The 15484-nt window shown below is 39.8% G+C and overlaps 1 protein-coding gene across 2 annotated transcripts in view; it reads right to left on the bottom strand.

Annotated features, from left to right (window-relative positions):
- POLA1 (DNA polymerase alpha 1, catalytic subunit) overlaps positions 1-15484 on the bottom strand; it is a 308663-nt gene that overhangs the window by 275637 nt on the left and 17542 nt on the right. For both annotated transcript variants that reach the window (XR_007722739.1, XM_050777347.1), the window contains exons 5-14: positions 13642-13757; positions 13111-13173; positions 11858-11950; positions 11341-11428; positions 10831-11032; positions 10564-10742; positions 4961-5073; positions 3750-3866; positions 1827-1901; positions 234-372 (exon numbers count right to left, since the gene is read on the bottom strand). Coding sequence is in view for 1 of the 2 variants with exons in the window: in XM_050777347.1 (XP_050633304.1) it covers positions 234-372; positions 1827-1901; positions 3750-3866; positions 4961-5073; positions 10564-10742; positions 10831-11032; positions 11341-11428; positions 11858-11950; positions 13111-13173; positions 13642-13757 (1185 nt within the window). In the remaining variant the exon portion in view is untranslated. The remainder of the gene's footprint in view (positions 1-233; positions 373-1826; positions 1902-3749; positions 3867-4960; positions 5074-10563; positions 10743-10830; positions 11033-11340; positions 11429-11857; positions 11951-13110; positions 13174-13641; positions 13758-15484) is intronic.

Genomic DNA, 15484 nt, shown 5'->3' with positions numbered 1-15484 from the left:
GCATAATGAGGGATGCACCCCAAACTAAGGCCTCCCTCAGACTAAACTGCCAGGCATTACAGAGATAAGGTGATTCCAAATGTACTCCCTATACTCACTCAAGGAAAACTGAAGAAACAAACAGAAAAGGAAGTAGACACATTAAAATAAATAGATCAATTTCCTAACTTCCCTTTTAAAAACCACATCTATCAGCAATCTATTCAGCATTCTGAGCATATTTTTTTCCTTACGTGGACTTTTTACTTCAAGCCAACAAGGTCCTTTGATCTTTCTGTTCATCAAGAATAGTTCCAGGCTAGATGTGTTGGTCCCAAATACATGAGAAAAAGTTTCTCCTTTCAAATCTTGAGGAAGCTGTGGTATTTCAGCCTGAAAAAGGCAAAAAAAAAAAAAAAATCTTTTTGTTTAAAACTATTACTTTGCATTTTCCAAAGTCTATATTTGAAATAAACAAAAGCCTCTCTATGAAGCACAGAAGAAACCCCTTTGATACATATGAAACGTAATTTGCCACAAATGAAATCCAAAACAATTCACAGTAGGAAACAAAACCAATTCACAATGACAAAATAATGCATCTTGATGACACCCATTAGAAGAAAAATAGGCCAAGAAGCTCCCCCAAAAGAGAATTTCTGTCCAGAGCTGTACATGCCTTACTGATAAAGAATAGCCAAGTAAGTACCACTCCATTAGAAGAATGAAAGCAATAGAGTAGAACTTATTGAAAATACTTTTCATCACCACTGTCAGAAATAGTTCTTAAGTTTTTCTTCTCTCGGAGGCAGAGGTAGGCGGATCACGAGGTCAGGAGATCGAGACCATCCTGGCTAACACAGTGAAACCCCATCTCTACCAAAAATACAAAAAATTGGCCGGGCGTGGTGGCAGATGCCTGTAGTCCCAACTACTCGGGAGGCTGAGACAGGAGAATGGTGTGAACCCGGGAGGCAGAGCTTGCAGTGAGCCGAGATCATGCCACTGCACTCCAGCCTGGGTGACAGAGTGAGATTCCGTCTCAAAAAAAAAAAAAAAGTTTTTCTTTTCCAACGTTGTGGGAACAAAACACTAGCACACAGGTAAAAAGAGGTTAGGGGCCGGGCGCGGCGGCTCAAGCCTGTAATCCCAGCACTTTGGGAGGCCGAGACAGGCGGATCACGAGGTCAGGAGATTGAGACTATCCTGGCTAACATGGTGAAACCCCGTCCCTACTAAAAAATACAAAAAACTAGCTGGGTGAGGTGGCGGGCGCCTGTAGTCCCAGCTACTCGGGAGGCTGAGGCAGGAGAATGGCGTAAACCCGGGAGGCGGAGCTTGCAGTGAGCTGAGATCCGGCCACTGCACTCCAGCCCGGGCGACAGAGCGAGACTCCGTCTGAAAAAAAAAAAAAAAAAAAAAAGAGGTTAAGGTCCAGTTAATTAACATCCCATAGCAATGACCTTGCCTGTCACAGGACCAAGAGCAGCACTATAGCAATGCTACTGACACTCCTCTCTCACCTTTCCACTGCTCATAAGGGACACTTCAACAGACTAACGATGTCCAACTCCATCGTGTGGCATTCTTTCCACTTGACAAACACTCGTGCTGTTTCAACTTATTTATTTAAAGATGCATACTCGAAAGCAGAGAAAGGCAGTGTAACCTGTAGTCTATATACTTAATTTTATCCATTTCAATTATTCATTACTATAAATCCACCTCAATGAACTGTGAGCTTGAGAAGCCCTACCAATACTTGTAATTTAAAGTCAGTTGAAAGTTCAAAAACAGAAAAATGTCATTCTCAAGCAAAACCCAGTAATTTTCTTTGTTTGACTTACCGAGTATTTAACTTCCAAGTACTCAGATTTTTCTGGAACATCAGGTATCTCAAAAGCATAGTTCTTTTCCACTGGCTGGGTAAGTAGATATTTTAAAAAATCCTTAAGACAAAAACTTTTCACAAACTAACCAGTATTACACATACAATACATGCTCTTGTATTTAATCATCAAGAATTCTTATGGAACACAAAGGTAAATAAAGCCAAAAAGGTACCCTTTCCTCTTTCAATTGGAACTAAAACAACGAGTGTCAAAATGCTAAAAGGACTCATCTTGGACACTACAGAACTCAGAAATATTTGCATTCAAGAGAGGCAATAAAAGATTAAAATTTTTTACAATGTTAATGCATTAAATGATTTGCTACTATTTGATATTAAGCAACTCCATCTTGCTAGAATAATAATTAGCATTATAATTATAGTTTATATTTACTGAGTGTTGGCTATCTGGCAAGGACTGTTGTAATCATCTAATATGAATTAATGAATTTAACCCTTTCGGGAACTGTTGAAATAGGGCCCTATTTCTCAGATGAAGAAACAGGCACAAAGAAGTCATTCAGCTGGGCGCGGTGGTTCACGCCTGTAATCCCAGCACTTTGGGAGGCTGAGGCGGGCGGATCACTTGAGGTCAGGAATTCAAGACCAGCCTGGCCAACATGGTGAAACCCCATCTTTACTAAAAATACAAAAAAAAATTAGCCGAGCACTGTGGCATGTGCCTGTAATCCCAGCTACTCAGGAGGCTGAGGCAGGAGAATTGCTTAAACCAGGGAGGTGGAGGTTGCAGTGAGCCAAGATCGCACCACTGCACTCCAGCCTGGGCAACAGAGCAAGACTCCATCAAAAAAAAAAAAAAAAAAGTCATTTGGCACTTGTCCAAGTTACACGCTATTAAACAGTAGGGCTAGGACTTAAAGCACAAGCAGTCTGGCCTCAGCACCTATGCTCTTCACCAGTATATCACAATTGCTTCTAGAATTATAAAGACTTGACCCATCAGCCACAATTCAAAACTCAAATAGTTAATACTGTTAGCTTTATCTTCAGTAACTCAATCCTCCCTGTGATCATTATTAATAGCCAGTATTTTGAGCAGGCTATAGCCCCCACAATTATGGCCAAAGGCATCAATATCTCACTAAAATCAGGACAATTTATCATAACTAGCAAATGAACCGGAGATTTTCATTCTATCAGACTGTATCACAGTCCCTGATTTTTAAAAATAAAACCTTACTTGGCCGGGCGCGGTGGCTCAAGCCTGTAATCCCAGCACTTTGGGAGGCCGAGGCGGGCGGATCACAAGGTCAGGAGATCGAGACCACAGTGAAACCCCGTCTCTACTAAAAATACAAAAAATTAGCCGGGCGCGGTGGCAGGCGCCTGTAGTCCCAGCTACTCAGGAGGCTGAGGCAGGAGAATGGCGTGAACCCAGGAGGCGGAGCTTGCAGTGAGCCGAGATCGCGCCACTGCACTCCAGCCTGGGCAACAGCGTGAGACTCCGTCTCAAAAAAAAAAAAAATAAATAAATAAATAAATAAATAAATAAAACCTTACTTAACTTTCTAACCAAAACATCTTGGCAACAACTAATACAAACGAGATCATAGCAGTTTCTTCTCCACTTGGGAATGAGAGCACAAGACATGTTACAAGCACCAGAGGCAATTAATTTGCTATGGATTATCTTTCTATTCAAACTAATAAACATTATTTTATAAGCAGTTTAAAGAGAAAGAAAAAATATTTTTGCAAATCTAATATACTGTTTTTACATTCATACCTATGAAATTTCCATTCAATAAATTATAGCCACACAGAAGGCATTTTACACAAAGAAAATATACAATAACTATTTGCTATATCAGAAAATAAACAACAAACAGAGTTGGAAAAAAAATCCCCAAATACAAACCTTAGACTTGAACTTCATAATTTTATATTTTGTTGCTATTTTCTCATCAAATTCCTCATAAACATCCTTCATTGAAACTGGAGTTCCTGTTTCTTTCCCCGTATTTAGATCAATTTTCTGTTATCCCAGAGAGGGGGACAGAGGGGAAAAAAGCATCTATACATAAATGATCTTCTCAACCACCAAAAACCCACATCTATATCAATTTTCATCCTCACCCACTTAAACATTTAATAGCAGTCTTACAGACAAGTTCAAAGATACAAACAGACCCAAAAAATGTACTAAACCAAATGCCCAATTCCTCCCAATGGGATAATAAAAACAAATCAGCAATAAAGATGATCAAGTCTACAAAATGGAAGAATAAGTATTGTAAATCCTGACCAAGAGACTCCACAGTTCAACTGACATGGGGAGGGGCGGACAGGGAAATGGGGATGTTAAGTCCCAATAAAAAAGGAGAAGCAGACCGAGCATGGTGGCTCACGTCTGTAATCCCAGCACTTTGGGAGGCTGAGGCAGGTGGGTCACTTGAGGTCAGGAGTTTGAGACCAGCCTGACCAACATGGTGAAACCCTGTCTCTACTAAAAATACAAAAATTAGCTCAGCGTGGTGGCGGGCACCTGTAATCCCAGCTACTCGGGAGGCTGAGGCAGAAAAACTATTTGAACCCAGAAGGCAGAGGTTGCAGTGAGCTGAGATTGTGCCATTGCACTCCAGCCTGGGTGACAGGACTAGGCTCCATCTCAAAAAAAACAAAAAAAAAAAAAAAACAAAACAAAACAAAAAGGAGAAGCAAATAGAATTGAACTTGTTAATAAATGGCAATGGCGGGAATATCACTGCTGTCTATGCAGCAAAACCATGAAAACTGGGCCAAATGCCATGTCACATTTTAGAACCTTATAGTTCCAACCCTAATTATCATGGAAATGAGGAGTGAGGGAAAGAAAGCATTATATACTAAAACTCAGAAGCTTTTATACTCTAACAAGTTGAAAAACTGAGTTCTACTTTAATTTTTCTACTTTTCCCAACCTCTAATAGAATTGCTGACCATCAGTGGTCACTCGGCGAGCAGCAAGAAAGAAGCATCAGGATTGTAGAGAATTTGTAGCCCTATTGAAAGATAGAGAGCTGGTTGCAAAACACAGAATGTGTGGCAGATTCAACTATTAAGAACTAAAAGCTAATCACTAATGTTTACCATTTCACGGGGAAGGAAGTAAAGCGTTCGCTCGATATTTTTCACCATGACACAACAACTCACGTGGGTCTCAGCTGATTCAATCCAAACTTTGCCAAACAGAAATACCACACCTGAAATAAGTGAAAATCACGAGAAAAGAAACATTTCAATTTCACCTAATTAAAGGAGCAATATAGAGGCTCACTGAATGTGTCCACACATTTATACCTTCATGGTAACTCATTTTGACAGCAAATATATCCATTTCCCCACTCCCCAAGACCAGTTCTTTACTCAGTACTGATGCCATACTACACTAACACAATGGTACAATGTATGACCACTGGGAGGACAGGGGACAGAATGATTCTCTAACTTGGCATAAACACCTTCCCCACAATCAGGATTATACAGATTAAGAGAAAGAAAACAGGCCGAGCATGGTGGCTCATGCCTGTAATCCCAGCACTTTGGAAGGCCAAGGTGGGCGGATCACTTGAGCTCAGGAGTTTGAGACCAGCCTGGTCAACACAGCAAAACCCTGTCTCAAAAAAAAAAAAAAAAAAAAGAGAAACAAACACAAGGATTTTTCAACAAATCTCATAATTAAGCCTCTTGTGGGAACTTACAGATCTGAGAATATACTTATAATGTTTTAGCACTTGTATTTACCTATGAAAACCAATATTGATGTATCAGGATAACTAGTGCATCAGTGTTTTTCTATATGTAAAACTGTGTTTAGGAAAAACATAATTTATCTCATATTTCTTATTCCATATAATAATAAATATCTCACAATAGGGACTACTATTTCACCTTTTCTACCTCACAGCTACTTAGGATGTCTAACTAGGTAGTGTTTAGAATGTTCCTTTCTATTCTATTTCAGTTTAACAAATGGTTTAGTAACCAAATCAGTAGATGCTCTCCTTTTGAGATCCCTAAGGAATGAATACCATAAAGTAAAACCATACCTTTTAAGACATCAAATCACTGTTTATGAAAATTGGCCACTAAGAACAGACTGCAAACATTTGTTAGTCAACCCAGGAGATGGTCACTGTGCAAAATCCTGGGCTCCATGAATAATTAGACAGCAGTAATCAACAAAGCCACTCAACACAGCCATTTATCTGAGACACTAAGAAAATTCTGGCACATGCAAAGGCCAATTACCCCAGTTTCAAAGACTACTCATCAGTGACTCCTTTTGTCACACATCCTGGTAGAAATAAGACGATCTAAGAATTTTCATTTCTGTAGATGATTAAAATTCTTTTTTTTAATTATACTTTAAGGTCTAGGGTACATGTGCACAACGCACAGGTTTGTTACATATGTATACATGTGCCATGTTGGTGTGCTGCACCCATAATGATTAAAATTCCTACAAGAGTTCTGAGACTTTCAGCTTAGGGGGGTAACAGGGAGGGTAGATGGGGAGGGAGAGGGAAGGAAGGACTATGGGAACATTAAAAAAGAAAAAATATCACAGTAACTCAGAAAATTAAAAGTCATCCTCACAACAGTTAAAGATGGAAAAACAAAATGCCATGCAAAGAAAAATAAAGACCCTAATATTGGATTCAAAGATTCAAATAGCTCATTTTACAGTCAAACTAATATCACACTTCATGCAACACATTTGACACTGTTTATGCCTCATTTGCCACAAAAAAGATCATGGTAAACAAAGATTACATTCCCCCTAAAGTTACTAGCTGAAACCAGGTGCAGTCAGGATTATTCAACCTTGAAAAAGTCATAATGAAGACAGGATATCTTCCCATATGCAAAGAGTAAGATTCTTTTCATAATTATGGAGCATTCAGCAACAACTGACTGACTTAGAATCTGTTAGAAAGTGAGAAACAATAACAGGGTATTTTGGAGTGCTTCATTTTTATTAGCAGCATTGATTTCACCAAAGCTCAGTGATCATTACCTGCTATCACAATGAAAGTGTTCAACCCTCTAAGATTAAAGGAGTTTTTTTAAGCTATCTAATTTAACCCATTGGCATCAATAACAGAGAAAGATGTGCCATAGGAGAGAACACAACTTGAGAAGTACCAGGGAACCAGAACAGCAGAGTGGACTGAGGGTGAGAAGCCCAAGCTTCTACCACTAAAGAGCTATTATATTTTTTGGAGCCTCAGTTTCTTAAGTGCATAACTAGACTAGCTGATCTCTGAGGCCTTCTCCAGCACCAGAAATTTCATTCTGCCTTAGCATTTGCATGACAGATCAATAACAAATTAGTATCTCTTTCAATTGCAAAATATTTTCCAATATTGGTTGAAAAAGCCCATCCATGACTATGTTCAGTACCAGGAACTCAACACCACCATATATCATAAACTGGTTGCTTTGCAAATATAGCTGTGCTTCAATGCTTCAATCTTCTAACACTTGTCACTACAGACCAGCACTAGTTGAAATAAATTTCTGTGATGATGGAATTTTTGTTTCTGAGCCATCCAATATGGTAGCTATTAGCCACAGTTGCTATTGAGCACCTGAAATGTGGCTAGTGACCAAGAAAATAAATGTTAATTTGTATTGCATTTTAATTTATTTAAATTTAAAGAGCTACAGGTGGTTGGTGGTTACCACAGTGGACAATGCAGCTCTAGATCCTTACCCTACAAAACAATACTGTTTACTAAGAGTATCAACTAGTAAACAAAATGTAGAAATAACCAACTCATTTTCACATAAGGAAGAAGGTTGTTGCTTCTTAAGGTTCTAATCCGTGGCAACTGACGCTGGCAATATGAAGCTTTATGGGTGTATTTACTTCATGGGGTTGTAGGGGAGGGGGGAACCATTCACTTTTGTGTTATGCATTCTCATACCCCACAAAGCTACAAAGCTTTAAGATGCAAACTCAGTAATAGTAGCAAATACAACATTAGTCTCTGAAATTTTTCACCTGCATCTACAGGACTGTCAGTCACTGTGCAGTTTATTTCAACAACTATTTATTAAACACCTACTATGTGCAAGGCATTGTTGCTGGATGCTGGAAATAAAAGATCCCAGCTCTCCAGGAGCTTACAGGCTTTGTGGCAAAGAAAAACACAGACTCAGATCATTTCAAAATAATAGGACAAATGCTACAGTGGGAAAGGCTATGATGTAGTCACAAGGAGAAAGTGCTCCTAGACCCGTCTGGAAGTTTAGGTAAACTCCCAGAAGATAACATCTGGGCTGAATTTTAAAGAATCAGTCAAATGAGGGCATTCCAATCAGACAAAAAATAATGAGTAAAGGAACACAGGTATAAAGAGTAGCAAAGTATATACAGAGAACTATTTCTAGGGAACAAAATTCATAGACAGCAGGCATCAGAAGCCTTGCTAAGGAGTTTGGACTTTATGTTGTAGGCAGTAGCCACCGAGGATTTTTTTTAATGAGGAAATGACATGGTCAGAATTGCCCTTCTGATCAGTCCCTCTAGCAATGATGTGGAGGACGATAGCTAGGAGATCAATTAGGAGGCTGGTGCAATTGTTTCAGTGGGCAAGAAGCGATCGGGGTAGCTGATATGAGGAGAAAGAGAAGGTAAGTTGTCCATTTTCGGCAGAGAAAACTAACCAGACTTGGAAAGGGAAATGAAGAAGAGCAGGGAATCAAGGATGGCTCCCAGGTTTCTAGTTTTGATGGGACCATTAACCAAGATAGGGAATGAAATACAGCATTAAGCAGATGCAGCAAAACACAGGGAGTAATACTGGGATAGCCAGGCCACTGTGCTGCCCAGCTCCAGGTAATACCAGTCACACTGCTGTGCTCCAGGAAGGTCACGTGAAAATGGTATTCCCTGAGGTTGTACAATGGGGCAGCCCTGGGTTTCAGCAATGGATGGGAAATCATCTGCTCAGTCTCATGTAATCACACTTGCCAGCCTTCCAACAGAGTAACAAAGTAGTCAAAGAGGTGAGGGGATCTAATCAAATCATTTTGTCCTAAAGTAGGTTAAAATATCATTTCTAAAATTGATTATATCTTTTCCTAAGAAACTAACACATGGCAGTGTGCTACTCAAGTGGCTCAAGAGTTTATATATATTTGATAAGCAGAAGCATATTAATGTTTCTGACCGTCACCACCCCTGCCAGAGATCATTAACATTTTTCCAGTTAAAGTCAATGCCTGATTATCTCTAAGGTAAATGTGGCCTTCAATTTACTCATACGCTTGCTTTGCTGACATCTAGGTACTCCCTCTCTTTTCGCTAGATACAGCCTCCAGGAAACCGCTTTGAAAAATACACTATTTGCATGTACCACAGATCCAAAAAAGGATCTATATAAAGACAACTCTGTTTAAGAGTGCCTACTGTATTTAACATTAATCCGACAGATCTTGCAATGCACAGTCCCACAATGAAGATGGGCTCAAGAGCCACAATGAACAGCCTCCGAGCTTTTTGTGAGTCAAGAATTCACAGTATTAGCTCATTAGGATGACCTAAAAATCATCCTTGATTCCTCCTTTCTGTCACCTCCCCCATCCAATCCATTAACAAGTTTGTGTCAAAAGACATGTCAAATGCCTTTACTTCTCTCCTCTCCAGCCACCAGGGTCCAAGTAACTAGCAGCCCTGCCCTGGACTGACTGATCTCCAGGGCTTCCACACTTCCCCATTACCCCACACCAGCCTATCCCTCCACGTGTGTGTGCACACGTACACACAAACCACTGCTCCTGTTAAAATGTAAGCCCAATTATGTGACTACCACCTCCTGTACTTAAAACCCTCCAATGCCTCCCCATTGCTCTTAGAAGAGTCAAACTCCTTAGAGGTTTTCAGAGTCCTATATTATCTGGCCTTTGTCTTTATCTCCAGCTTCACTGTATACCAATCTTGTCACTTGATTACTATGCTACAACCACACAGGCCTCTTCCTTCCTCCCTCTAGGCCTTGCTAGTACTGGCTCGTTAAGCTGAAATGCCCTTTTATCAGCTCTGCAAATACCTCAAATCTCAGTCCAGTGGTCATTTCCTCAGACAGCCTCCCCTGGCCATTGCCCAACTAATTTTCTTTACATCATTTATCAATTTATCTCATTTACTGCTAATGTGCCCCCACCCACTGCCACCCTCCTAGAACATAAGCTCCATTATAGTGCAGGGAATTTGTCCAGCTTATTCATCCCATCTCAGTGCCTAGCACACAATAGGCATTGAAATTTGCTGAAGAAACACACAAATTAATGACTGATTCCCTTTAAATTAAAGTGCATTCCTGTAACTTCAGATACATCAATAGTGAACTACAAACACACATTCCAAAACCATATGTAACTGATGTTTGGAATAAGCATCTTTAAGGATTATTCACACCATAGCTCCTCTCCATCAGGGTGGCGCATTCACTTTACAATGAATGAATGTCACTCTCTTACAATACATGTTAAGTGAGGGTAGGGCCTGACCTGAGCTAATTACAACCACTCAAGTATTTAAGGGACGAAGGAAAAAAAAAAAAAAAAACAGAAATAAATTGATTAAATAAAAAGACAACACAAAAAGAAACAAAAAATAAAATATTTAAGGGAAAGGTCCTACTCTGAGTTAAAGGCATACAGTTAACCTTATGTATGATTACCTGGTTGGTTGTACTGATCTTCATAAGCATCCAACCAATAAAAGTGGAATACTTGTTCCTCATCTGCCCCTTTTACCAATGGGAGTTGACTGGAATCCACTTGAACTTCTTGCACTGAGAAACTGCTATCACCTTCTTGATCAATGTCCCAACAGGAGACATCTGGGAGAAATCTTCCTCTGCAGAAATCACATTTTCAAAAACCTTTCAAAATCCAACAGAAAAATTGTAGTCCTATTTGCCAGAAAAGTCATAAAATGCTCTTACAAGTCAGACATGGTCCCTTTCCCAGAATCCGCCTCTTGTTTCACTTCCTCTGCTGGCTCACTCTCTTGGTCCCAAGCCTTGGCAGCCATAGGTTCCAGGTCCACCTCTTCAGTTTCCATGGGCTCATCAAAGTCACCATCTTCAAACTCCATTGCCCCTGACTCCTGCTCTTCTTCTGTACTCTCGACCTGTATAGGCTCGCCTGTAGGCATCATCACACATTCTTATCATGTGCTAGTGCCATGACACAAAGGCACACAAAGGTGCACAAGGGCTTATCCAACACTAAAATAGCAGCCTGTCCCTTTTCTATACTATGTTTGCATTTCTCTTTAATCTCCAAATTGGGTTTTTTAACTTTTACTGAAATTTTTATGAATTCAAATCTTCACATTTAAACTTGCCATCACAATACCTTCAAAATTTCTTCTACCTCCTCCATCATGGGGCCTCCATCTTTGACAGAAACCACTCAACACTCTTGCAATTCTTGCCTGACATCACACTTACCAGCAAATTCAGCACGTTTAAGAGGAACAGGAGTTAATGGAGGCTCCTTTCTGGAGACAGGGGAAGCAATTTTTCCTGAAGGAACTGCCTGTAAACGTTTTTAAATATTTAGTCAGTTAGACCTACATACTAAAAATATGCAACTGTCCTACCCTGACCAAAGATAATGACAGTTCCCTTTTATAAAAAGATTTTATGTATTATTAATGTAACAGCTTCAATTATTTTACTGTTACCTAGGTTTACAAAAAAATACTTGCTTCTGGGAGGAAAATTATTGCATTTACCACAGTTGTAATACCTATAATAAACACACACTAGTTACTGCAAATTTACTATGAAAAAGGCAGGCACATGCTATTTTTGAAATACATGAAACTATAAATTGAATGGGAGTCCTAATTTAAAACAAAAATCAAAAACAAATTTAAAGGTATTTCCCTCATATAGAAAAGCAACAAAATAAGCTTAAAGCAATCCTATAAATCAAGATTGAAGGTATCTCTACACACTTTACCGTGGAGGTGTGCACAGAAAAAGGATTCGGTGAAGCTCCAATGGATCTTTTCTTCTTCAGTATCGTTACAGGTGGTGGAGTTATTTGAGGTGTCTAAAAGGAAACGTAAGACATATTCACTGCCATGCTTGGTTTACCACAGACAGAAAAAGTATACTTCTTCACTCATTGAAGCCCAATAAGCAAAGCTTTCTTTTCTTTACCTTCCCCCCTCCCCATTCCCATCTATGTGCATGTACTGTGGTTACTATAGCAACGATACTATAGAAATCACAAGAAAACTAAAATAGATATTAAATCTACCCCTCCCCAATTTTTTCTTTTTAAAATTTAGCATACTTTCACTTACCCTTTGAGAATATTACATTTAAAAATTGTCAAGACAGAACTACATGGCGGTGTTGTTAAGTCATTTTAATTAATGGTCACTTCAAAAGAAGTACACTTCTAAATGAGAGCTTAGTCTTTATGGGAAATGGCCAAATTTCAAATTCACGATGCAGCTAATCCTGTTTGAGTTCTATCAGGGATAGTTCACTCACTCTTCCTTCATTCCCACTCAGAATTCAAGACAAGGCTCTTATACCTGATTGTGCAGATTGACAGGCTTCAATCTATTTAGGGAACATACACCACAGCAACTGAACACAGCAGTGAGCACTCACAGAACTGACTCCTGGGTATATTCCTACTACTTCAAACACACACCCACACATCCCTATCTACATAACCACACAGCTCTAACACCTGGAAATACTCACCTAAAATGGTGGGATAAAACCAACCTGAAGGGGGTTTCTTTGTATTTTGGTGGGGGTTTTTTGTTGGTGTCCTTACATTTTTAAAAATTCTGGCAACAGGCCGGTGCGGTGGCTCACGCCTGTAATCCCAGCACTTTGGGAGGCCAAGACAAGCAGATCATGAAGTAAGGAGTTTGAGACCAGCCTGGCCAACATAGTGAAACCCAGTCTACACTAAAAATACAAAATATTAGCTGGGCATGGTGGCAGGTGCCTATAATCCTAGCTACTGGGGAGGCTGAGGCAGGAGAATCAGGGAAGCAGAACCCGGGAATCGGAGGTTGCAACAAGCCAAGATCACACCACTGCACACCAGCCTGGGCGACAGTGCGAGACTCCATCTCAAAAAAAAAAAAAAAAAAATTCTGGCAATAGTCTGTTTTGTATAATTACTAGAGTGTTTCTTCAGTCTACATCCCCTGCATATTTTACAACTCCTGGCGATTCATTTACCTCAGTGTTAAGATCCTGTAGAATGTCACCTAGCAGATCATCCTTGGACAAGTCTACAGCTTTCTGGAAATGATAAAGAAAGGTAACATGAGAAAGCCTTGCACTTAAATTTCTCACCAAAACTACACACATGTGTACGAAAGGAAGAACCTAACCAGTTAGTCCTTGCCTCTTCATTCCTCACTCTGAGTGTTCATCTACATTCACAGATTTTAACAACCACCTGTCTATATATCATTCCTACATCTATAGCTCCCGTTCTCTACTTTCACCCTTATTCCATGATCTTCCTGCTACTCACTAAAATTAAACACACTCTCAATTCAGCTTTTCTGTTCAATTTTCTTTTCCGTTTCCCAAGTTCCAATCACTGAGGTACCTTAATTCACTTAGAAATCTACATCCAACTTAGTGAGTGAAATTGGAAAAATGTTACTCAAATATATACAGAGCACCTATTATCTGTATAATCAAATATTAAATTCACCTCACAAAGGAAAATAAAAAAGATAAGGAAACCATGAAACTCACATCTGCAGTTTTCTTTCCAGCACAAGCAATGAACATTGACTTAATATTGTTCGGTTTTGTCACTGCGGGCTTCTTTACATTCCTCTTGTCTTTGTTGCGTGCTTTACCATCTTTTCCTATTGGAATATGAATTATTTAGAAACATGCATCAGCAAAAAATCAAAATGGAAAACTAAAAGCCTAGTCACTTGATCTCTATCGGGAAGAAAAATGTTAAGAATTAAAAATACATTACGCCTGTAATCCCAGCACTTTGGGACGCCGAGGCGGGCGGATCACGAGATCAGGAGATCGAGACCATCCTGACTAACACGGTGAAACCCCATCTCTACTAAAAAAAAAAAAAACAAAAAAAAAATTAGCTGGGTGTGGTGGCAGGCACCTGTAGTCCCAGCTACTCAGGAGGCTGAGGCAGGAGAATGGCGTGAACCCGGAAGGTGGAGCTTGCAGTGAGCTGAGATCGCACCACTGCACTCTAGCCTGGGTGACACAGACAGACTCCGTCTCAAAAAAAATTTAAAAAAAACATACAAAACTATGAGATTTTATACAAGATATGTAGGAAAAAATATTTTAAATGAGTTTAATTCAAGAAAACTTGGGCTAAATGTTTTTATAGAAACTAATGAAATACCAGTTAAATATTAGCAAGACTTAAGTGTGACTGCTTAATTGCTATTGTTAATATGAATAAAAAGCTTTTTTAAAAAGTGAGAATTTGGGGTTTTTTGTTTTCCCCACAGAAATAAAAAGATAAAGCTAATCTTGAACCAAGAAATTAGCCTAGTAGCCTTCATGAGATCATCTCTTTAGCAGTATACTGAATCTGATAGGAAAAAATTTAACTATGAAGAAATGAGATTACCAATTATGACATGGTGGCATCCTAATTTCTATTTTATGAGAAACAGCAACCAGAAACACAGTATGTCATATCAACACTAAACAGCACAGAGACATCTATCTGCTCATTAAAGAAGAATTTTTGCCGGCCGGGTGCAGTGGCTCACAACTGTAATCCCAACACTTTAAAAGACCAAGGCGGGCAGATCAGGAAATCCATACCATCCTGGTCAATATGGTGAAACCGCGTCTCTACTAAAATACAAAAAATTAGCCAGGCGTGGTGCGGCGTGCCTGTAGTCCCAGCTAATCGAGAGGCTGAGGCAGGGAAATCACTTGAACCCGGGAGGTGAGATTGCAGTGAGCCAGAATCGCACCACTGCACTCCAGCCTGGCAACAGAGCAAGACTCCGTCTCAAAAAAACAAACAAACAAAACTTTTGCCATATGTTTTCTCTTATGGCCATGTGTAAATCACCTACAAACTTCTCTAATACCGTCAATTTTACTCTCGCTTTCTGATTCATCCCAGAATAGTCTTGATCTCAAAACAAGCTGACAATGAATAATTGAAAGAATGTGGTGGGCCAGGCATGGTGGCTCACACCTGTAATCCCAGCACTTTGGGAGGCTGAGGCAGGCAGATCACGAGGTCAGGAGATCAAGACCAGCCTGACCAACATGCTGAAACCCTGTCTCTACTAAAAGTACAAAAATTAGCCAGGGATGGTGGCGTGTGCCTGTAATCCCAGCTACTCAGAAGGCTGGGGCAGGAGAATCGCTTGAACCTGTGAGGCAGAGGTTGCAGTGGGCCAAGATCACGCCATTGCACTCCAGCGCTCCAGCCTGGGTGACAGAGCAAGACTCCGTCTCAAAATAAAAAATAAAAAAAAAGAATGTGGTAGTGGCATACAAATAGACCAAATGAAACAGAACATAAAGTCCAGAATAAGACCCAATTACTTATGGAAATTTAATATATAATGAAGGTGGCATCCCA

Source organism: Macaca thibetana, chromosome X (assembly GCF_024542745.1).
Source record: "Macaca thibetana thibetana isolate TM-01 chromosome X, ASM2454274v1, whole genome shotgun sequence".
Lineage (NCBI taxonomy): Eukaryota > Metazoa > Chordata > Mammalia > Primates > Cercopithecidae > Macaca > Macaca thibetana.
The sequence above is the reverse complement of the archived record's forward strand: the minus strand, read 5'-3'. Positions and strand labels throughout refer to the sequence as shown.